The 25,614-nt window shown below is 39.7% G+C and overlaps 1 protein-coding gene across 1 annotated transcript in view; it reads right to left on the bottom strand.

Annotated features, from left to right (window-relative positions):
• Window positions 1–9,423: 9,423 nt before the first annotated feature.
• Window positions 9,424–25,614, bottom strand: part of LOC122552729 (protein phosphatase 1B-like) — a 21,294-nt gene continuing 5,103 nt past the window's right edge. The window contains exons 2-3 of the mRNA XM_043695638.1: window positions 22,424–22,481; window positions 9,424–10,106 (exon numbers count right to left, since the gene is read on the bottom strand). Coding sequence (XP_043551573.1) covers window positions 9,858–10,106; window positions 22,424–22,481 — 307 coding nt within the window. The 3' untranslated portion in view covers window positions 9,424–9,857. The remainder of the gene's footprint in view (window positions 10,107–22,423; window positions 22,482–25,614) is intronic.

The raw sequence follows: 25,614 nt of genomic DNA, 5'->3' as shown, positions 1-25,614 counted from the left end.
AAATCTTGTCAGTATTCAGAATTCAATTTTACAGAAGCAAATTTGTATTAGCATTTGCCTTCAAAAATGAACACATAATAGCAAAGAATGAGATTGATCAAATGTCAGAAAACGCCACATGATTTGATCACAATTAATATAATGAATTATAATGATTGATATATTCTGATATAAGCTACAGAGTAATTGTTAAAAGTGTATAATAAATTGGATAAATATTACATAAATAAAATTGAATGCTTGTAACATCTTCTCCATTCATCTTGTAACTGTGACCCATGAAAATGTTGCAAACAATTTTCAAAGTTGCAGCTTTGTTCAGGAGATAGATAAACTTGTGTTTACTTTAAGACTACAGTGGCAAAACTCCAAAATATCATTCAGATAGCTCTAGAGATGTTGGCTGCTCTACAATGTATTTGAAACATTTTATGTTTCTGTTTCAAGCAATGTTATTTAACATGATAATTTGATTAATATGATCTGTAACAAATGTGAAGTCATATACTTTATTTACCAAACAACAGCAAATTACTCATCATTTTCACTTTTGAGTAAATGGGAATAATATTCCAAAAATTACACAGCTCAGGTCAGAAGATAATGATTTAAAGTGAGTGTCAAAGTGTAAGTGTTTTTAAAGAAGTAACAAGTGCTCAATATAAACACAAATTACATAGTCAACACATAGACAATTTGAATGGCAACTGGATCTTCAATTCTAAAGGAGAAAATATTTTAAATGGCAGATCAACCAATATTTACATACAGTTTTGAAGCGGATAAAGTTTTATCAATTACATTATTTGAGAATACTGTTAAAAAGACTGTGGGAATCAAACAAAATTGAGACTGCACTATGGAAACAGTTAATACAATAAACTTAACTCCATTTTTGAAAATAATGTTTTTCCAGTCTGTCTGACCTCAGAATACAGAGTCCCAAAGTCTAATAGAATTCAAAATCCCCTTTGAAATGCAAATTTTTAAGTTCCATTCAGACTTTAAAACCTGCAGTAATTACATGTCTACTAGTCACATAATAATGTAAATATGGCTCAAGATTATTACAAGAATCAGTCTTTTTGTCTATTGTAGGTAAGCATACAAAATATTGATAGGGTTTATTCTTGGGCAGTACATAATGTGATACAAACTGTAAATACAAAAGTCACAATGCATTTAGCAATCCTTTATTGAAGATAACAAGGTGGTTATGATCACTGTATTGTATGAAACATCACAAATATCATACAGGGAATATACTATAGTCAGTACAGGGAAGGACCAGAGTGGACAGACCGTGGCAAGTAAGAAACCACTTGTGCACTCTTCATCCCTATCCTAAAACAACCCCATAATCTCAACAAAGGGTCAAAACACCTGTTAACATCATCTTCTTCAGGACATTTTCATTGTTGTAGCTAAAATCTAGTGAATAAATAAAAACACTGGCAATAATCATACTCTCTAAGCCAAGAATCATACCTACACAATGAACCAAACGATTGGGGAAGCTGGTTGTAGGCACCAGTGTTCAAGGGTGTATGGTAACAGGCAGCTTTCCAGCTTAAAGACTTAAATGAGGGGAAAAAACAAAGTTAGAGAGAAATACAAATGAACTCAATTTTATACAAATTCAAATCAGCATCACTCATTAGTATGTTTCAATCATGTATAAGGGCAATGAACATTGTCTACAATACACCATTAACAGACAAGCTGCATTATTTAAATCTTAAAAGGCATCCATAGCATGTGTATTGTGTACAAGTGGATACATTCATTGCTTTCTCTGCTCTCAATGCTGCTCAAATCCCCTTCCCCTCAACCATTAACTTAAACTTAAACTTTAATACATGCATAACTCAAACATACTCAGTAAAATCATGTTATTGCAGAAATACAAATCAAACTAAGAATTTTCAAGTACCTTAAAAGACAGCCACTCTGTACCATGCCCATTCCACAATGAATGAAGAAAAAAAAAATCACTGAACAAAAATTTTAAAAATTCTGTAAAGCTTAAATTCACAATAGAATATTTTAAATTGCATTTATAAATCTATGTGATCTCTAGTTTTGAAATTGTTAATGCAAACAACTCTTTTGCAAAACTATACCCCAAGTTTACACAAGGCTGTCTCTTTATTTCTGCTGCAAATCAATGATACTAATAGAAAACCACATGTAGAACAAAATCACGATTTACAGTATGTGAGAAAGGCAAATTTTATAGCAATATTTTCAACTTCTGCAATAATGAGTGGGATGCTTAAAGCAAATGACAATTGACATAGAAGCATAAATTAATCTATTCATTTTTGTCCAGAGGTTCCGCTTAGCAAGAGCTTATAATCTACACATGCTTGAAAATCATAAGGGAACTTTACCATACATTTGCTATATTTATTGCCAAATGCAATGTTATCTTCAAGCAAGCCGTAGACAACATATACTGCATATCTGACAGCAGAGAAAACTGAGTATTTGGTAGTACAGCAGAAATTGAAGTGAAGAATTACACAAAATAAATTTCTACAGCATTCTGCTTACTGCATGTTCCCTCTGGGCCTGAGATAGGTGCAGAAGCTCTCAACCTTGAACCTTGCAATCAAGTAATGCCTTATACAGCAATTTGTACATGCTCATGTCCGGTGAGTTAGATTTAAATTAACAGTACTTAGTGCATCTTCCAAATGAAACTAGAAATCCATGCACCTCAGGTACTTTATTACACCTCCTAACAGCATCACCATTCTGTCAGGCAACAAGTTGGGTACAGATGCAATCAGTATGTCTGAGGCAGTCAACAAAATACTGTTTTACAGGAAGATGCGCAAGAGTGGCAATATTAGAATATGCAAAAAGAAATGAACAAATGGTGTATAATTCTAACAATTAAGCTCCTCCTGCCCTTATGACAAAATGACTTTAAAAGAAGATCCTTTGGATTTTTAATTTCCCTTGTAGTAAATAAAAGGTGTGTGAACGAAGGTTTCTTCCATATTTCAAACCAGGAAATTCTTAGCGATTCTAGCCTATTTAACTACCAGGGGTCTTCAAGATCTGCGGAACCCTGTGAGAAACAAAATAATACTATTACATTTGCAATCTCCATGACATGTTCAGAAGTTTTTCTGATGCCCTACCTGTTGAATATTTCAAATAAAAAAGAAAGAAAGGGGTTTACATTACTTTTAAAAATTGGAATAGCTTAGCACCAAGTGATAAATGGTGTCTTATATATGAATACACATCATTTAACACCTACCCTTTATAACATGTTGGCTGGATTCTTAAGCAAATAATAACTAGAGAAAAAGGTAGTTAAAATTCAACGTTTACTCAAGCCTAATTGAAACGTGATTACCAGCAACAATACAAATACTGTAAAATACCTTTTTTGAAACTTTTCAAGAGTTCTAATGTGCTTATCTACAAATATACAATTAATTGTACTATGTGATCTTTCAATATAAATAAGGGTCATAAAATGGTTCCCAGAAGAAATTTTATAACAATTACCAAATTAATCTAATTTTGAATTATATGACACTACATCTTGAGTTAGCTTTGTTCTTCATCAATTTCTGATATCTTTCACTTGCATGGGCAAAAACTTGTTAATTGCAAGAAAAGGAAAGATTAAATCTATGGCAGGAGGTAGAAAGCATGAAAAATATTAACCCAATGAGCATTTCTTTTAAATTATGAATTAGTACGGTTTAAAGTTTATATATAACATAATATTTCACACACAGGAATGACACAGAAATGATTTACAATGTAACTAAATTATAGGTAAGTTTTCCACGATATAGGTTTCAATTTTTCAATAAATAGTCTCTAGATCAAGTGTGCTCAAGCTTGCTATACGTTTGATGATTTGTATGCTGACATTATCGTATGCTTGCAATATGATGTCTTGACTTGCACAGTCCCCACTAGCAAGTTCCTTTTCCCTGCAATTTCTGTAGAACATTAAAAACAAATAATGGTACTCATACACATCATTTCGAACTTGAGGCCAGCATATAGCTGATATGTGTAAATTGAAGTTTAAGGTGGAGTCTTTTTAAAGCAAGTCCTGTTTGCCACAATGAAAAGTTGAATGAATACATCAATTCTCGGGGGGCAGGTATCTCCATTACATTTTCATTACATTCAACCACTAATCAAAAGGCGATTTTGGTGAAGACTTAAAGCTCAGATTGTGGATCAGGTTGTAAGTTTGCCCACGGAGATGTTTCGTCACCATGCTAGGTAACATCATCAGTGAGCCTTTAATGAAGCGCTAGTGTTCTGTCCCGCTTGCTATTTGTGCGTCTTGGTCTGTTGTGGTGGGTGATATCACTTCCATTTCTTTTTCTGAAAAGTTGGTAAATGGGTTCCAAATCAATATGTTTGGTAACGGAAACTAAAAGAGAAAATGCTGGAAAATCTCAGCAGGTCTGGCAGCATCTGTAAGGAGAGAAAAGAGCTGACGTTTTGAATCGAACTGACCCTTTGTCAAAGCTGGTTTGTTAAAAGAGTTCCGGTTTGAATGCCAGGCCTCTAGGAATTCTTGTGCATGCCTTAGTTTAGACTGTCCCAATCAAATTGGTGTCCCTCTTTTTTTTGTGTATGGTTACTAGTGATAGTTGATCATGGCTTTTTGTGGCTAGTTGGTGCTCATGCATCCTGGTGACCATCAACACTAAACAACAGCAGACCAAGATAAAGACTAACCCTACAAGAAAAACTGGCCAAGATCTCACACAGCAATAACACAGAGACTTGGATAAAGAACCTGTTGACACTGACACAGACACAGAAAAAGGCCGTCCTAGTAGGAGGGATGCAGACAAAAAGGACTTCCGAGCAGCAATGAATCCACCCTGAAAGACAACGCACTTAGGGAAGAAATCCAGTAAGCCATTAAACAGACTGTAGCATCATCACAAAACAGAAAGAAGAGAACACCCTCAAAACACTGGAAAGGAAAACCCTGAAAGGACTCAGAAGAGAGAGAACTATCATAATCCTACCAGCAGACAGGCGCATGACTGTCATCCTGAACAGAACACAATATATTGAAAAAGCAAACACACTACTCGCAGATACCAAGAGGTGGCGATGGACCTGACTCCACAACTAGAAAACCGTATTACAGCATACCCAGAAGAAACTTCATAAGACAGATGAAATTAACAAGACAGATGTTTAAACAATGAAACCCAAAGGATCCAACACATCCCATTTCAACAGATTACCAAAAAGGTAAATAAACAAGGGGCCCCTCTCAGACCCATAGTCTTACTTCCCAGTACACCGACATACAGGCAAGCTAAGGGACATCAATGCAAACAGAAACACGCAGAAGACTCGAGCCACTCCACCCAGAAACTCCTCAACATCAAAGACACCAAGGTAGAGGATGAGGCGGCCATGGTTTCCTTCGACGTGACTGCCCTATTTAAGTCAATAAACATCACCCGAGCCAGAGAAACACTGACCTCACTCTGCTGTTTGACCAAGGACACAAACATCAGCAAGGACAGAATCCTCAAACTTGGAGACCTGTGCCTCAGAACCCACTTCACCTTCAACTACAAATAAATCAATGGGACACCTATTGTATCACCAATATCCAAACTCTTAGCAGCAGCAGTTATGCAGAGGTTAGAACGAACAGCCCTTCCCACGATCCGCAATGTGGATGACACCTTTGCCATTACAAAAAGCAACAAATTAGAAGAAACCCACAAACAAAAACAACAGCATCCTTACAGTATAAAATTCACCAAAGAGGAAGAGAACAACAAGACTCCCCTTCTGAGACTGCACAGTAGAACGAAAGCCAATGGAGAGCATCTACAGGAAAACTATGCACACTGACCAGATACTCAACTAGAGGAGCAATCATCCCAATACCCACAAACGAAGCTGCATCAGAACATTATTTAAACAAGCTACAACACACTGCAGCACCCAGGAACTATGAGAAGCAAAGAAAAAACACCTACACAACGTATTCAGGAACAATGGGTACCTGATATGCGCAGTCCACCAATTCCTGTGCAACAGACATAAACAAGACGACAGAACACGCCCAGAGACTCTAGGCACACTGCCATTAAGTAAAGACATCTTGGGGCTGACGACCAGATTACTCCGGCCCCTCAGCATCATGGTAGCCCACAAACATACCAACACACTAAAACAGCTACTGATGAATTTAAAGGACCCCGTACCAACAACCAGCTGAATGATCATAAACTGTTAGGGTGAACAGAAAGGCTGGTAGGTATGGAAAATGCTGGATGACTAAAGAAATTGAGGGTTTTGGTTAAGAAAAATAAGGAAGCACATGTCAGGTATAGACAGGATAGATCGAGTGAATCCTTAGAAGAGTGTAAAGGCAGGAGTATACTTAAGAGGGAAATCAGGAGGGCAAAAAGGGGACATGAGATAGCTTTGGCAAATAGAATTAAGGAGAATCCAAAGGGTTTTTACAACTACATTAAGGACAAAAGGGTAACTAGGGGGAGAATAGGGTCTCTCAGAGATCGGCAAGACGGCCTTTGTGTGCAGCCACAAGAGATGGGGGAGATAGTAAATGAGTATTTTGCATCAGTAATTACTGTGGAAAAGGACATGGAAGATATAGAATGTAGGGAAATAGATGGTGACATCTTGGAAAATGTCCATATTACAGAGGAGGAAGTGCTGGATGTCTTGAAATGCATAAAGTAATTAAATCCCCAGGACCTGATCAGGTGTACCTAAGAACTCTAGGTAAGTGACTGCTGGGCCAGTTGCTGAGATATTTGGATCATCGATAGTCACAGGTCAAGTGCCGGAAGACTGGAGATTGGCTAATGTGGTGCCACTGTTTAAGAAGAATGGTAAGAACAAGCCATGGAATTATAGATCAGTGAGCCTGACATCGGTAGTGGGCAAGTTGTTGGAGGGAATCCTGAGGGACAGAATTTACATGTATTTGGAAAGGCAAAGACTGATTAGGGGATAGTCAACATGGCTTTGTGTATGGGAAATCATGTCTCACAAACTTGATTAAGTTTTCTGAAGAAGTAATAAAGAGGATTGATGAGGGCAGAGTGGTTGACGCCATCTAAATGAACTTCAGTAAGGCGTTCGACAAGGAAGCCCATGGGAGACTGGTTAGCAAGGTTAGATCTCATGGAATACAGGGAGAACTAGCCATTTGGATACAGAACTGGCTCAAAGGTAGAAGACAGAGGGTGGTGGTGGAGGGTTGTTTTTCAGACTGGAGGCCTGTGACCAGTGGAGTGCCACAAGGATCAGTGCTGGGCCCTCTAATTTTTGTCATTTACATAAATGATTTGGATGCGAGCATAAGAGGTACAGTTAGTAAATTTGCAGATGACACCAAAATTGGAGGAGTAGTGGACAGCAAAGGAGGTTACCTCAGATTACAACGGGATCTCGATCAGATGGGCCAATGGGCTGAGAAGTGACAGATGGAGTTTAATTCAGATAAATGCGAGGTGCTGAATTTTGAGAAAGCAAATCTTAGTCAGACTTATACACTTAATGGTAAGGTCCTGGGGAGTGTTACTGAACAAAGAGTCCTTGGAGTGCAGGTTCATAAGTTCTTGAAAGTGGACTTACAGGTAGGTAGAATAGTGAAGACGACATTTCGTATGCTTTCCTTTATTGGTCAGAGTATTGAGTACAGGAGTTAGGAAGTCAAGTTGCAGCACATTGCAGGACATTGGTTAAGCCATCTTTGGAATATTGCGTGCAATTATGGTCTCCTTCCTATTGGAAGAATGTTGTGAAACTTGATAGGGTTCAGAAAAGATTTACAAGGATGTTGCCAGGGTTGGAGGATTTGAGTTATTGGGCGAGGCTGAATAGGCTGGGGCTGTTTGTTTTTGGAATGTCGGAGGCTGAGGGGTGATCTTATACATGTTTATAAAATCATGAGGGTCATGGATAGGATAAATAGACAGTCTTTTCCCTGGTGGGGGAGTCCAGAACTAGAGGGCATAGGTTTAAGGTGAGAGGGGAAAGATATAAAAGAGACCTAAGGGGTGACTCTTCACACATAGGGTGGTATGTGTATGGAATGAGCTGCCAGAGGAAGTGGAGGAGGCTGGTACAATTGCAAATTTAAGAGGCATTTGGATGGGTATATGTATAGTAAGGGTTTGGAGGGATATGGACCTGGTGCTGGCAGGTGGGACTAGATTGGGTTGGGATATCTGGTTGGCCTGGACAAGTTGGAACGAAGGGCCTGTTTCTGTGCTGTACATCTCTATGACTCAATATACAAAATACCCTGCAAAGACTGCGACAAACATTACATTGGACAGATGGGCAGAAAACTAGCCACCAGGATACATGAGCACCAAATAGCTACACAAAGACATGACCAACTATCACTAGTATCCATACACAGGTGAAGAGGGACACCCATTTGATGGGACAATATATCCATCCTGGGACAGGTAAACAAAGAAACGCACCAGAATTCCTAAAGACCTGGCATTCAAACTGGAACACCATTAACAAACATTTCGATTTGGAACCCATTTACCAACCTCTCAGAAAAAGAACTGGAAGTGATATCACCCACCACAACAGACCAAGACATAAATAACAAGCGGGGCAGAACACTGGCGCTTCATCGAAGGCTCACTAATGATGTTACCTAACATGGTGACGAAACGTCGGAGAATAAATCTACCAGTTCAGCATGCAAACTTACAACCTAAACTATTCGATATATAGGAATTTTTTTAAAAAGGCACATATTTTAGAAATTTGTGTCTTTCATTTTTTTAGATGAAATATGCTGTTCTGCTTGCACACCCAATTTCTCAACCATTACCCATATTTTCACACACCGTCACAAAAAAAATTTATAGTCTACAACTTTGAAAAACATTTAATCAAATCTTTATTGAAAATAATCAACTACTACCTTGTAAAATAACGAGCCTGGTTTAATCTAAAAGAAATTAGCCAAAATAATTTCTTGAAGTTAGTTGTGCATTAGCTCAGAGAGTCTGTGCAGTCTCAAACAATACATAGCTGTGCATATAGTCTAGGTTATTTCCTAAACAATCTGACAGCTTTGATTATTTTAAAGCAAGATAATCAAAGAAACAGCAACATACATGTAAATGTTTGCATTAAAATCAGAAATGTGTGTAAAACGGTGCACTTACTTAAAATGGGTTTATAAAAATTGCAACTGCAATGTACTGAAATGCACAAATTTGTAGTCATTGCCTGCAGTTTACATCTTAAAAATGAAATAGCAGTGCATCCTCAGCCATTTATCAAACGTAAAACACAATATCTGGTTTCACGTTTTACTTTGGATATTTATTGTATTGAAGAAAGAATACCCATATTAGCATGTAATAACTGCAAGTTAAACAGTGGTCCAGACATGGTATAAAGCTTTATTACACATTCAAAAAAAGACAAATCCCCTCTCTGGCTGAATACTGCAAAAAAGCAAAAGCATGCCCATAGTCATTGTTTACAAATAACTGACATTTACAATAAGCATGATGGATTTATCAATATCATAGTATCTGTTCTGAATCATGCATTTAATGTGTTTACATTTTTACAACCAAAAAACTGACATGCTACAAATAGGTATTAAAAATTAACTGTCACTGCTTGGGCAGTTATGGTGATCTGACCAAAAAATCTAATCCGCAAGCACAAAACATTTTTTTAAAAAAAGACATGCAACAGAGGTCACAAATTCATGCAAAGTAATAAATTTTAAAACACAATTGATACACAATGTTTGAATCATTAAGTTTTAAGGGGTTTCTCATTTCTTACTACATCTTCAAATCAGTTCAGTGTACATCGTCAGGACGAGTCTCATCAGCCTGCAACCTGGTCTCTGATTCTCTAGCAGGCATTACTGCACTGGAAGCAGCTTGTTCGGTGGTATTTGCTTCCCCCTGGATCTGAGCTAGCCTGTAACTAGCCAGCATCTCCTCCATTAGATGACGATAGCTCCCCCTATGATTAATTCTCAATTGTCTGAGTGTCTCGAGCAATTTGCCCGGTCTTGTTCCCCTTTGATCTGCTCCAGTAGGGTCCTTTTCAAGATTCAATACCCCAATGTGAGTAAACAGCCTATAATATTCTTTCAGACTATCAAACTCAAAATTAATTGTCAATAGGAGTTCTCGTGAGTAAATATGCATTAAAATATCTTTGAAACTACATCTGTACAACAATACTAATTAGTATTAAGATTAGAGGTACAATTCAATAAGTAGGGTTTCAGTTTTAACGGCCTGCATTGTAGTACCCTTTTAATAACTGAACTTTCAAAAGGCATTAGCCAATATTAAAACTATCAGTTGATTATATACTAATTTATGGAATTATTTATTGATAAACAGGTTTTAAAAATGCTTCAAATTTAAAAACCTTTTTAGTCAATAATCTGCTTTCAACATGTAATAACCTTAACAGTATTCAGAATAAAGACAAATACTAAATAATATCAAAACACAAATACCCCATCAGCTTTTCCAAGTCATAATGATTTGGAGCACTAAAATGAATTTTTTTTACTTAGGTTTTCACAGGTATCAGATATTATGTAACAGGCTGTGTCCCAACTGTTTTTTTTGGTTCAGCATTGGCCTCTGAAGTATATACTCAGCAGTGCCTTCCAGAACCAGAAGTCAGTGTTGTAAACAGTATTGGTATACTGATCGCCGTGCATGTACCTTTGCCATGCAGCTTACAGGCAATATTGGTAGGAGGTATTTCTACAGAAACAATCTCAACTGAATACACGTAGAATTTGCAGCTTTTACTCTGTATCTTACCCTATTCCCAGCCCTATTCAAAAAGGGAGGGAGATAAAAAGCAAGTAACTATAGGCTGTTAGCCGAACACCTATCATTGGACAAGTATCAATATCAATTATTAGGAAATAATAGGAGAGCATTTGGAAAATCATAACCTAATCAAGCTGAGACTTCATGAAATGGAAATCACGTCTGACTAATTTATTAGTTTGTCGACGAATTGTTAATGAAAGTGGATGGAGGGGAATCGGTAGACATGTTGTATTTGGACATCCAAAAGAAGTACATTAAGGTACTTCACAAAAGGTTAAGTTCATAAGAGTCCATGATGTTGGGGGTTGTATATTGGCATTGATAGAGAATTTGCTCATGAGTAGCTACAAAAGCTGCTACACAAAGTACATTAGGGGTACTTTTGTACAAAACACAAAGCTAGCACACAGGTACAGAAAGGTAATCAAGTATTGGAATGTTGGGCCTTATTTCAAGGAGGTTGGAATAAGAGTAGGGAAATATTACTGCAACTATACAAGGTGCTGGTGTGACATCATCTGGAGTACTGAGAGCAGATTTGGTCCCCTTATTTAAGGAAGATAACATTTCACTGGAGGCAGTTCACAGAAGGTTTATCAGTATAATCCCTGGTATCGGGGGGGGGGCGGGATTGTCTTATGACCAAAGCTTAGGTTGGGGCTCTACACGCTGGAGTTCAGAAGAATGGGAGGCATTGAAACATTTAGGATTCTAAGGGGCTTGACAGGAGAAATGATGAGAGGATGTTTCCCCTCATGGGAGAGTCGAGGACCAAAGGGAATGGTTTCATAATAAAAGAATGGTCAATTTAAGTACAAGTAAATACAGTATGTGTGCAATCTTCTCTGTACACATACTGTATTAGCGTTTTTGATTAGAGATATTCGTAATCAAGGTATTTTAGTAATTACATGATGTGCCTGTTTTCATAGTTTCATTCTAACAGGCACTATAAAAAAATAAAATAAAACCAAGAATTCCTTCCTTAATATTAAATCATATTATAAAAGTTAGTAATTTGCCCCTAATTCCTGCTGGTGCTACTTAAACATAATTTTGTTCATACTTATTTGAGGGTTTATTTTGTTTACAACCTTTCCACTTGCATCACAATAATTATTAAACTTCAACATATGATGCTAAACTCACATTCAATGTACAATGAATAAAGGACTACTTAAGCAGAGTATCACAAGGCTTTGTGACAAAAGTATCGATATCACAGGTTTACAAAATTGTCCCTAGTTTGCAGTATTTGTTCTGATCACTTAAATATTTATAAGTAGTACTGTAAGATTCATACACAGAAATATCAATAACTCAATAATACACAGAATAAACAAACTTTTCCCTCAAGTTAAAAACATAAAAGCATCAATGGATATCATATTTTTGGACTTATATAGTGTAAAATGTTTCCCAAAATTCTAAGAAATATTTTAGCAATTTTCACAACTATTTCCATTTTCTAAGTGGAAATGGATATTTAATATTGGTTGTTTAAATTTCAAAATAGACTTAGCCATTACAAAAAACAGTACATTACAGATCCACCATTAACTCCAATTTTCTTTTTGTCCTTTACTTCTGAAACAATACTTAGGTCCCATGGAAGTTTTACATTTACCCTTTTGTTGAAACAAATCCTTTGAAATCAGAGGTCAAACAACATATGCCACTATTACCCAATGAATTAGTCACAAGCAAGTGACTAAATGGGAATCCAGGTATGCTTCACTTCTTTTCTGAACAGGAACTGAAACATTGAGTAACAGACAATGTGATCCTGGTGGGGTCAGAATCTTATTGCTCATATTGCATGATATATGCAACTTTTATGAATTTGTTGGTGAAGTGCTAAAATGCAATAAAAATATACGAATATTCACAAATGGTGACAAGTTCATCCATAGTGACTCAACGGGGCTTGTTATTTAAACATTTTCTGAGGCATGTGGCTAAAACATTACTGCCATAGTGACACAGGTAGCTCATCAGCATTCTCAACTGGACAACACTGGCATATGTGATTAACAGGGAAAACAAGATTCAGAACAAATTAATTAGACTTTGTGATATAAAGTATACATTTCTGCTGAATTCTTATGCTCATCAGGAATGGAAACACAACTTCACTAAAGCAGCAGCAACATTGTCAGACATTTTTCAATCAGACCCAATAATAACATGGAATAAATTCAAACAATAAGTATCAAGCCTTGCGGTGTTTTTAGTATTCCCCCAAAAAGTCTCCGCTGCAATTCCTACTCCACCCCAGGTCCTAGTTCCCAGCCCTTCAGTATTCTTACTAATCTCTGTCCCCCCCCACCAAAAAAAAACCCAGAACTCAGCCGGCGACGTCGTTGACGTCACGCGTCACATCACTTCCACCTCTGCCCCCATGGTGAGTGTCATTTCTGTTGGTGACATCACTCCCCACCTCGTACCCACACCCACTCAAGTGACAGTCTCACCCTTAACCCTTAACAACTTCTCCTTACAATCCTCCCACTTCCTCCAAATCAAAGGGGGAAGCCACGGGCACCCGCATCCAGCCTCTTTGTCGGGTATATGAAACAGTCCATCTTCCATAGCTACACTGGCACCATCCCCCACCTTTTCCTCAGCTACATCAATGACTGTATTGGCACTACCTCATGCTCTCACGAGGAACTTCACTCTCACCTTTCACCCCGATCTCAAATTTACTTGGACCATCTTGGACACTTCCCTCACCTTCCTGGACCTCTCCATCTCAGTAGACAATAGGTGCAGGAGTAGGCCATTCTGTCCTTCAAGCCTGCACCACCATTCAATATGATCATGGCTGATCATCATTAATTAGTATCCTGTTCCTGCCTGATCTCCATAACCCTTGATTCCACTATCCTTGAGAGCTCTACCTAACTCTTTCTTAAATGAATCCAGAGAGTGGGCCTCCACTGTCCTCTGGGGCAGAGCATTTCACACAGCCACCACTCTCTGGGTGAAGAGGTTTCTCCTGAGCTCTGTCCTAAATGGTTTACCCCGTATTTTTAAGCTGTGTCCTCTGGTTCGGCACTCACCCATCAGCGGAAACATGTTTCCTGCCTCCAGAGTGTCCAATCCTTTAATAATCTTAAATGTCTCAATCAGATCCCCTCTCAATCTTCGAAACTCAAGGGTATACAAGCCCAGTCACTCCAATCTTTCAGTGTAAGGTAGTCCCGCCATTCCAGGAATTGACCTCGTGAACCTACGCTGCACTCCCTCAATAACCAGAATGTCTTTTCTCAAATTTGGAGACCAGAACTGCACACAGTACCCCAGGTGTAGTCTCACCAGGGCCCTGTACAGCTGCAGATGAACCTCTTTGCTTCTATACTCAATCCCTCTTGTTATGAAGACCAGCATGCTATTAGCCTTCTTCACTACCTGCTGTACCTGCATGCTTACCTTCATTGACTGGTGTACAAGAACACCCAGATCTCTTTGTACTGCCCCTTTACCTTATTTAGGTAGTAATCTGCCTTCCTGTTCTTGACATCAAAGTGGATAACCATACATTTATCCATATTAAACTGCATCTGCCATGCATCTGACCACTCACCTAACCTGTTCAGGTCACCCTGTAATCTCCTAACATCCTCATCACATTTCACCCTGCCACCCAGCTTAGTATCATCAGCAAATTTGCTAATGTTATTACTAATACCATCTTCTATATCATTAACATATATTGTAAAAAGCTGCGGTCCCAGCACGGATCCCTGCGGTACCCCACTGGTCACTGCCTGCCACTCCGAAATGGAGCCGTTTATCACTACCATTTGTTTCCCATCAGACAACCAATTTTGAATCCAATCTAGTACTTTGCCCCCAATACCATGCGCCCTAATTTTACTCACTAACCTCCTATGTGGGGTACTCTGGGATGTAGACCATCAGGCCCTGGGACTTATCAAGCTTCAGACCTAACAGTCTCTCCAACACCAATTCCTGGCAAATAGAAGTTCCCTTAAGTTCAGGTCCTTCAGCCACTGTTACCTCAGGGAGATTTCTTGTGTCTTCCCCAGTGAACACACATCTGAAGTACCAATTCAAATCTTCTGCCATTTCTTTGTTCCCCGTAATATATTCCCCTGTTTCTGTTTTCAAGGGCCCAATTTTAGTCTTAACCATATTTTTGCCTTGCACGTACCTAAAAAAGCTTTTACTATCCTCCTTTATATTTTTGGCCAGTTTCCCTTCGTACCTCATTTTTCCTCTGCGTATTTCCTTCTTAGTCCTTCTCTGTTGTTCTTTAAAAGCTTCCCAGTCCTCAGTTTTCCCACTTATCTTTGCTATGTTATACTTTTTCTCTTTTAACTTAATATGTTTCTTAACTTCCCTCGTCAGCCACGTCCACCCATGCCTCCTCCTAGGATCTTTCTTCCTTTTTGGAATGAACTGATCCTGCATCTTCTGCATTTTACACAGAAATATCTGCTATTGTTCCTCCACTGTCATCCCTGCTAAGGTATTGCACCATTGAACTTTGGCCAGCTCCTCCCTCATAGCTCCATAGTTCCCTTTATTCAACAGAAATATTGTCACTTCCGATTGTACCCTCTCCCTCTCAAATTGCAGATTGAAGCTTATTGTATTATGGTCACTACTTCCCAATGGCTCCTTCACTTCGTGGTCCCTGATCAATTCTGGTTCGTTGCACAATACCAGATCCAGAATTGCCTTCTCACTGGTAGGCTCCAGCACCAGCTGTTCTAAGAAACCATTTCGGAGACACTCCACAAAGTCTCTTTCTTGAGTTCCAATACCATCCTGATTCTCCCAGTCTACCTGTATGTTGAAATCCCCCATAACAACTGTCGTAACATTTTTGCGACGGGCCAATTTCAGCTCCTGATTCAACTTACGTCCGACATCCAGACTACTGTTTGAGGGCCCGTAGATAACTCCCAAGAGGGTCTTTTTACCCTTAGAATTTTTCAGCTCTATCTACACTGACTCTACATCCCCTGATTCTAGGTCCCCCCGCGCAAGGGACTGAATATCATCCCTTACCAACATGGCCACCCCACCCCCTCTGCCCATCAGTCTGTTCTTACGATAGCACGTTAGGCCTTGAATATTCATTTCCCACGCCCTCTCCACTTGAAGCCACATCTCAGTCATCCCCACAATATCGTATCTGCCAATTTCCAAAAGAGCCTCAAGCTCATCCATCTTATTTCTAATGCTTCGTGCATTCATGTATAGTATTTTTAATTTGTTACTGCCCTCACCCTTCCCATCAACTCCTATTTCACTCAACCTTACAGCATGATCCCTTTTTGAGTTTTCTGCTTCATTGATACAGTTGTCTTTCTTGACTTCCCTAGTTCTAACTATCCCTTCAATTTCCTTCTTAAACATCCAGTTTGTCCCCTCCCCCCGCTACTTAGTTTAAATGTAGCTGTGTTGCAGTAGCAAACCTGCCTACCAGAATGCTGGTCCCTAACCTATTAAGGTGCAAACCGTCTCTCTTGTATAATTTATGCTTACCACAAAACATACCCCAGTGATCCAAGAATTTAAGTCCTTGCTTCCTGCACCAGTTCCCCAGCCACACGTTCAAGTCCATTATCTCCCTGTTTCTCACCAGCCTGAGGAACTGGAAGCAAACCGGAGATAACCACCCTGGACGTCCTGCTTTTCAGCCTTCTTCCTAGTTCTCCGAAGTCCCACTGTAGTATGTTCCTCCTCTTCTTCCCGACATCATTTGTGCCGACATGTACCACCACCTCTGGCTCTTCACCTTGGTCCTTGAGGATTTCCTGCATTCTGTCTGTGATGTCTTTAACCCTGGCACCAGGAAGGCAACACACCATCCTTAAGTCCCGCCTGCTGCCACAAAAACCCCGGTCAGTTCCTCTCACTATGGAGTCCCCTATTACCGCAGCTCTGTGCGATGTCCGACTCTTCCGCTCTGCCTCCACGCCAACTTTCGATTGACAGATCTGGCTGCCTCGCGGACTGGCAGTGTCATCTGTCTCTGACAAAAGATTCAACTTGTTCCTGACAGGTACTTCCCTCGGGGTCTCTTGCACCTGTCTCCTCTCTGCCTTCCTCATTGTCTGCTTTCTTCTGCTCTCTTCTGGTATGGTCGGTGCAATAACCTCGCTGAAGGTCTTATCCAGAAAGATCTTGTTCTCTCGGATGAGCCTGAGGTCCTCGAGTTCTTTCATCAGGGCTGCAATATGCTCTGTCAGTAGCTGAACGTGCACACACTTTCCACACTTATACGAGCCAGACACACCAGAGTGACCGACTTACAGACATCTACTAAAATCCCACAGACTCCCAAGCTACCTGGACTACACCTCCTCCCACCCTACCTCCTGTGAAAAAAACATCCCTTATTCCCAATTCCTCCATCTCCACCGCATCTGTTCCCAGGAGGACCAATTCCACCACAGAAAATCCCAGATGGCCTCCTTCTTCAAATACTGCAATTTCCCCTCCCACATGGTTGACCATGTCCTCTAGCGCATCTCCTCCACTTCCTGCACCTCTGCCCTTGAACCCCCGCTCCCATCCCCATTCTTCACCTTCCACCTCACCAACCTCTATATACATTGCATCATCCTCCGCCATTTCCACCACCTACAAAACAGATTCCACTTCCCACCCCCATCAACCTTTCGGAGAGACCATTCCCTCTATGACTTCTTTGTCAGATCCACACTCCCCACCAACCCTCACCCCACTCCCAGCACCTTCTGTTGTCACCACAAAGTGCAAAACCTGCACCCACACTTCACCCCTCACCTCCATTCAAAGCCCCAAAGGATCCTTCCACATCCGACAGAAATTTACGTGTACCCTCACGAATGTCATCTACTGTTTCCATTGCACCAGAAATGGTCTCCTCGACATCAGGGAGACATGACGCCAACTTGCGGATCATTTCAGAGAACATCTCTGGGACACTCGCACCAACCAACTCCACTGGCCCATGGTTGAATACTCCCCTCCCACTCCACCAAGGATATACAGGTCCTGGGCCTCCTCCATCGCCAAACCCTAGTCACCTGATGCCTGGAGGAAGAACGTCTCTTATTCTGCCTTGGGACCGTGCAACCACACGGGATTAATGTGGATTTCACCAGTTTCCTCATTTCCTCTCCCCTGACCTCATCCCAGTCCCAAGCCTCCAACCCTGCACCACCCTCTTGACCTGTCCATCACCTTTCCCATCTATCCACTCTACCCTCCTCTCCAACCGATCACCTACTCCCCCACCTTCATCTACCTATCGTATTCTGAGCTACCTTGCCTCCAGTCCCATCCCCTCCCATTTATCTCTCAGCCGCCCAGCCCACAAGCCTCATTTCTGATGAAGGGCTTATGCCCGAAAAGTCGATTCTTCTGCTCCTTGGTTGCGGCCTGACCTGCTGTGCTTTTCCAGCACCACCTCTCGATGAACAAGTATCAAGCCTAAAGTCTGAAGAGCACAGGTATTGTGCCATTACAGAACTCCCTACTCTTGGAATAAATCTCTGATAAGGGGTAGGCCATTTAAGACTTAGATCAGGAGGAAATTCTTCACAGAGGGTGGTGAATGTTCAAGGTAGCTCACAATCATCTTCTCAACTGGAGATGAGCAATAAATGGTGGCAGCTCGTCATGTCCATGTAATGTCCTCTTATGAGACCTGGAATCAGTGGCACATTTTATGAGGATAGGTGGACAGGCTAAGCCTCTTTACACAGGTTGGGTGTGGCTTGATTCAAATACATAAAATCCTTGATGGTCATGGCAAGATGGTCATGGCAAGGTGAACATGGAAAGGATGTTTTGTTTCTTATAAAGTTAAAAATCTCACAACACCAGGTTATAGTCCAACAAGTTTAACTGGAAGCACTAGATTTAGGAGTGCTGCTCCTTATAGGTGAATTCAGAACTAAGGGGTACTGTTTTAAAATTAATAATCCCCTTTCAAGATATAGATAAGGAGATTTTTTTGTGCTCTCAGGGTTGTACAGTTTTTAAGGCAGGATAGATTCTTGTAAGCCAAAGGAATCAAAAGGTTATTAGGGTAAATGGCAGTGTGGAACTCAAAACAAATAGATCAGCCATGATCTAATTGCATGGCAGAACAGATTTGATGGCCTAACTGGCCTACCCCTGTTCCTATGTTCTTGAATAAGTTTTTGAATAAGATAGAGAATGTGAGGACTGCAGATGTTGGAGATCAGAGTCGAGAGTGTGGTGCTGGAAAAGCATAGCAGGTCAAGCAGCATCTGAGAGGGAGAATCGACGTTTCGGGCATAAGCCTTTCATCAGGATTCTCCTACTCCTCTGATACTGCCTGACTGCTGTGCTTTTCCAGCATCACACTCTCGACTTTTGAATAAGATGGCCAGTTTGCTGCAGTCTGTTCTAAATTCTAGACAAGTTTGATGCGAGGAACTTTAACTTTCTAAAAACTAAGGTCCCAAATACATTTCATATGGAACTTTAAACTTGTACTTATTGAGACCAGCAATGTTCAAACTGTGCTTTGTTGAAGTTGAATCAAAACGTTTTGTAACTCAAAGCACATTTAGATTTATAATCTAATTTTGACAAACTGTTTTGTTTCAGTGCAACAACTGCTTCCTAAATTCGGAATCTAAATGATTTCTATTTGCATTCAACAAACTGGAGCAAGGAAGTTGTACTACGGCTGTACAGGGCTTCAGTGAAACCACACCTGGGATATTGTTCACAATTTTGGTCTCCTTACTTAAGAAGAGATATACTTGATTCCTTGGATGACAGAATTGTCATGCATGATAGACTGGGTGACTATGTTCACTTGAGTTTTAAAAGAAGAGTAGATCTTCTTGAAAGATATAAAATTCTGATGGGGGATAGAACAAGGGTTCATGAATTTTGAACTGGGATGATAGGCTTATTCACTCAGGATGGTGAACTTGTGGATCTCTCTACCACAAAGCTGTGGAGGCCAAGACACTAAATACACTTCAGGAGAAATGAGATTGCCCAACATCAAAGGGTTGTGCAGGACAGAGTGGGAGTACAGTATTGAGATAAAGAATCAGCTATGGTTCTGTCAAATTGTGACACAGGCTTCGTGGGGTCAATGGTCTACCTGCTCCTATTTTGTAGGTTTCTATATTCCAGGCCACCAGCACAACATGGAAAGTATGATTCAACACCAAACTAAAACTTGTGAAAATCAAATTTGCAAATTTCCAGAATTTGTTGTCAAAAACAATTACAAGTTCATTAAATGTCAAGTTCTTATTTGTAATGGGCAAGAGAAGAACCACATTCTGCAAATTGACCCAAAGTCAAATGATTTGACTCCATTGTGGTGATTGCAAAAGCCAGAACTTGCCATCAACTTCCCATGTACATTAAGAAATTGCTGCATAAATGCTGTAATTAAAAAAAATACTTGTCACAGAGAAGTTCGGACTGCTTTGTCACAGTTTAAGAATTCTAGGTACAGGGTAATTTGTATTTCTAATGACATCCCACTTCAAAATAAGTTAGCAATTAGAAACTGTTCTATGCCTGCTGCATAAAGCACACAATCAGAATTCAAGTTTATTTAGGAAATAAAAATGAAGGAAACAAGGGTTCTTATGGCACAGTGGTAGTGTCCCTCTCTGAGCCATGAGATCCAGGATAAAGCCCCATCTGCTCCAGGAGAGAATAAATATCTCTGAACAGGTTTTTAAAAAAAAAGTAAATCCTTCAGCAAAGAAAGTGCTTTAGCGAATACAAATAAATAATGGTACTAAATGAAAGAAAGGAGATTTTAAAAGTGTTTTATGGATGCAAACGTCTCACTGATGATAGGTGAAATAGTAACTGGCTGACAAAGCAAAACATGTTTCTGTCTAGCAGGGAATTAAGTTTATCAAATCAGATTTTATTTGTTGTGGGAAACTACGAATCATATAGCTTCCTAACATAAGCAGTAGCTGCTTTCATTTTAAGATTTTCATGAATTAAACTGTTTGAACCATGGTAAGGAAGCCCTTTTGTGTAGTCATATCGTAGAAGTAGATAAAGCTCGCAATTTTGTATTTTATTGCAATTAATTTGCTGATTCTTGAATTAGAATTTGATCATATAAAGATTGCTCATTTTGTCACTCATTTTGGAGAGCTCTACAGACCATTCAAATTCTTGAAATTTCATCAGTTAGAGATAACTCAGTTGACGTTGCTGCAGTTATTAAATTATATCAATAGCAATTTGGAGTGCAAAATTAATTGGAGCTGAAGGATGAGGAAAAAATTTAGCTCATGGCATGCATCACAGGATATCCCGGGAGACCTAATGTCACGTTGTATCACACTTAAATTGCTTTGCGCCATTCTATTATCCAGTGCAGCTGAAGTGCAACTGCTCTGTGACATATGCCATCCAACTATATATTTAGGTTGATCGCCTTGTTGGCAGTCCACTTTACCCTTGAATAGAGATCTCAACCTTTTCAGCTCTGATGTACATTCTTCAGCAAATGCTGGATCCATGTGTATGGCACATCACATGAACTAAAAATCAACTAATTTTTACCAGAGTCCAATACTAGGTAGCTTTAGTGATCAAATTAGTTCCACTTTGTCCAAAAATACATGACTTTAGAAGGCAAGTCAATAGTTTCTGATATCTAACAAATTTCAAATGAATTGCTGGCATAATTAGAAAAGTAACCTAAATGTTGGAGAAGGTTGACAGATCTTCCTTTCAACACCATTCATTTTCAATGTGCACGTTTAAGTAGTCTCATTACAAATTCTCAAGAGCAAGTGGAAAAATATCTATAATTTGATACAAATGAGCAATCTAAATCAGGTGGTTGTGGGAAATTAATAAATCACACGATTGCATCCACATTACAGATTTGCAAATGTTGTAGGAATAGAACACAGACAGGTCTGTGTCCAGTCTGAGGTACGTTCCAATTATTCGTACTGTACATAGTGGAAGTCAGAAATGGTTACAATCCATTCCTCAGTAACTTTGATCTTGGTGAGCATTATTCATCAAAGAATGTAAAGTTAGAAGACAATATACTTTGCTGCATATTTTGGACAAATTGTCAAAGCAATATCCTGTCACCTCAGTAAGATTTCACTGAAGAACAGTTGAAATAATTCAAGTGTATACAAATGCATTTCTAAACAATTTCAAAACACAGGATTTATACCCCTAGTGAACAGCACAGCAACTTGACAGGCTAAATGACCTATTCTTGTGCCATACAATTCTAAGAAAGAAGTTGTGCGTTGACAAGCCAACTCTATAAATGACACGCAATGGTGAACTTTAAAATGTGTCAGGTCAGAAACTCTTTCAAGTTTTTTGTTTAAACATGACAAAGATATCTTTCAGAATCTTACAAGATTATCAAATGATAGTGGACTGTAAGCAAACATTTTAAGGAGACTTGCATAAGCAAATGAAAAACAAGTATATCACAGTTAGCGTTACACCTTACAGTACAAGAAAGAATGATTTTTTTTAACTTGATCAGTACAAGAGCAAAATGTGCAAAAGAAAATAAGGCTCACCCCATCATCATCTCTGTGTGGATTCAGTCTATTATAAACAGCTTCGATCACACTGCGCCTAAGAAGACAATTTTTAAAATGACAAGTGTTTCTTCTTTGCATTTACTCATGAAAAGATAAACCAGTACTGAACTGCAACAACACTATCTTAATTAGAATATAGCCAAATCAGGATACAAGTAAGCTAAAAAGGACCACATTACCTTGGATCCAAAATGTAGTCTTACGTCTCTGAGGCAGCGGATTAAACAATATCTATAAACTAGGATTTTAACTTGTCATGTCAGTGAAACTGTCAGCATTCACCATGTAATTCACAGAAAATGCAAGTAATATGAAAACAGAAATTAACAACTTTGATTAAAAAAAAGGCAAAAGTGACTTATAAACACAGGGAGGGGATGGTGCTGGTGCAAGGGGGCGGTGAGGAAAGTAGAGGATCTTATTTACTGTTGTGAAAGAAAAATAGAAGCGTTAAAAGGAATTAAATTAAAGCATTAATAATCATTACAGTTATATGTTAAATGATCTACAACACATATAACCCCATCTGTGACAGCCCAAAACTACTCACAACTCTCATCCCCTCTCTAACTCCGTATCTGCACAGTTTCTTTCTGCTTCAAGTAGACATTAAACTCGACACTCAAGACCACTGGGCAGAACATCCTATATTCCAGTCACATGTTGCATAAAAACAGGAGGTGGTGACATAGTGACAATGCCACTGAACTAATAATCCCAAGAGTCAAAAAGTGTGACTCTGACTCTCCAGCATCTGCAGTCCTCACTTTCTCCTAATAATCCCAAGACCAAGGTTAATACGGTGGGGACGAATGTTCAAATCCTACAACAGCAGTTGGTGCAATTTACATTCAATTAATGAAATCTGGAATATAAAGCTACTCTCTGTAATAATGGCAATGACAACCATCAATTGTTGTAAAAACACATGGCTCAGTAAAGTTCTTTAAGGAATGAAATTGGCCTTGCTTACCCAATCTGGCTTACATGCAACTCCAGATGCACAGCAATTTAGTTGACTCTTATCTGTCTTTCACAAGAACCAACAAGCCACTTAGTTCAAAGGCAATTAAGGACAGACAACAAATGTCGATCCATCTTGTCATACCAACATCCCATGGAAATAACTTTTAAAAGTATTTTTCTCATACCACCTCAGGTTCTTATGTTCATTTCAATCTGCTTCTGGTTATCACACTTCTTTCATCTTAAATGACCATGACACTGAACACCTCTACTAAATGAACCAGAGAGGGAACCATTTTTTGGGATGGGGGGGGGGGGGGGTGTGGAGGAGTGATTTGCTAATGTCCTTTGGAAGGTTTTAACCTAATTCACAAGGGGATGAGAATATGAATTGTAGTTCCATAATACAAGATGTTGAAAGTAGTGAGATCAGAAGTAAGGTTTCAAGGTCACAAGAGGGGAACGGCAAGTAACAAAATGGTTTGAAGGGTGTCTACATCAACGCCAGGAGCACCTGGAATAAAGTGGGCGAACCTGCAACATGGGTTGGTACCTGGGATTTCGATTTTGTGGCCATTTCAGAGACATGAGTAGAGCAGGGACAGGAATGGTTGTTGCAGGTTGCGGGATTTAGATATTTCATTAAGAACAGAGAAGATGGCAAAAGAGAGGGAGGTGTGGCATTGTTAATCAAGGACAGTATTACAGTGGCAGGAAGGACATTTCAGGACTCATCTACTGAGGTAGTATGGGTGGAGGTTGAAAACATTAAAGGAGAGGTCACCCTGTCGGGAGTTTTCTATAGGCCTCTGAATAGTTCCAGAGATGTAGAGGTAAGGATAGCAAAGATGATTCTCAATAGGAGCGAGAGTGACAGGGTAGTTGTTATGGGGGAACTTAAACTTTCCAAATATTGACTGGGAATACAATAATTTGAGTACTTTAAATGTGTCAGCTTTTGTCCAATGTGTGCAGGAGGGTTTCCTGACACAGTATGTAGACAGGCCAACAAGGAGTGAGGTCACATTGGATTTGGTAGTGGGTAATGAACCCGGCCAGGTGCTAGATTTGGATGTAGGTGAGCACTTTGGTGATAGTGATCACAATTCGGTTACGTTTACTTTTGAGATGGAAAGGGATAGGTATATACCGCAGGGCGAGAATTATAGCTCAGGGAAAGGCAATTATGATGCGATTAGGAAAGATTTAGGATGCATAGGATGGAGGAGGAAACTGCAGGGGATAGGCACAATTGAAATGTGGAGCTTATTCAAGGAACAGTACTGCATGTCCTTGATAAGTATGTACATGACAGGCAGGGAGGAAGAAGTCAAGTGAGGGAGCCGTGGTTTACTAAAGAAGTTGAAGCTCTTGTCAAGAGGAAGGAGGCGGCTTATGTAATGATGAGCTGTGATGGCTCATTTAGGGCGCTTGAGAGTTACAAGTTAGCCAGGAAAGACCTAAAGAGAGAACTAAGAACAGCCAGGAGGGAACATGATCCTATCCGCCAACAACTTCTCAAGGAAAACCCTAAGACTTTCTATTGGTATATCAGGAATAAAACAGTGACTAGAGTAATATTATGGACAGTCAAGGTTGGTAGGAAGTTGTGCGTGGAGTCAGAGGAGATAAGGGAAGCGGTAAATGAATATATTGCGTCAGTATTCACACTGGAAAAAGACAATGTTGTCAAGGAGAATGTTGAGATACAGGCTACTAGAACAGATGGGATTAAGGTGCACAAGAAGGTGTCCAATTCTGGAAAATGTGAAAATAGATAAGTCCCCTGGGCTGGATGGAATGTATGCTAGGATTCTCTGGGAAGCCAGGGAGGAGATGGCAGAGCCTTTGGCTTTCATCTCTATGTCGTCATTGTCTACAGGAATAGTACCAGAAGACTGGAGGATAGCAAATGTTGTTCCCTTGTTCAAGAAAGGAAGTAAAGACAACCCGGTTAATTACAGACTAGTAAGAGCTGGAAATGTGTTGCTGGAAAAGCGCAGCAGGTCAGGCAGCATCCAGGGAACAGGAGAATCGACGTTTCGGGCATAAGCCCTTCTTCAGGAATGGGGAAAGTTTGTCCAGCAGGCTAAGATAAAAGGTAGGGAGGAGGGACTTGGGAGAGGGGCGTCGGAAATGTGATAGGTGGAAAGAGGTCAAAGTGAGGGTGATAGGTCAGACTGGGGTGGGGACGGAGAGGT

This window comes from Chiloscyllium plagiosum, chromosome 9 (assembly GCF_004010195.1).
Source record: "Chiloscyllium plagiosum isolate BGI_BamShark_2017 chromosome 9, ASM401019v2, whole genome shotgun sequence".
NCBI lineage: Eukaryota > Metazoa > Chordata > Chondrichthyes > Orectolobiformes > Hemiscylliidae > Chiloscyllium > Chiloscyllium plagiosum.
Note: the sequence above shows the minus strand (reverse complement) of the source record. Positions and strands in the feature narration are given on the sequence as shown.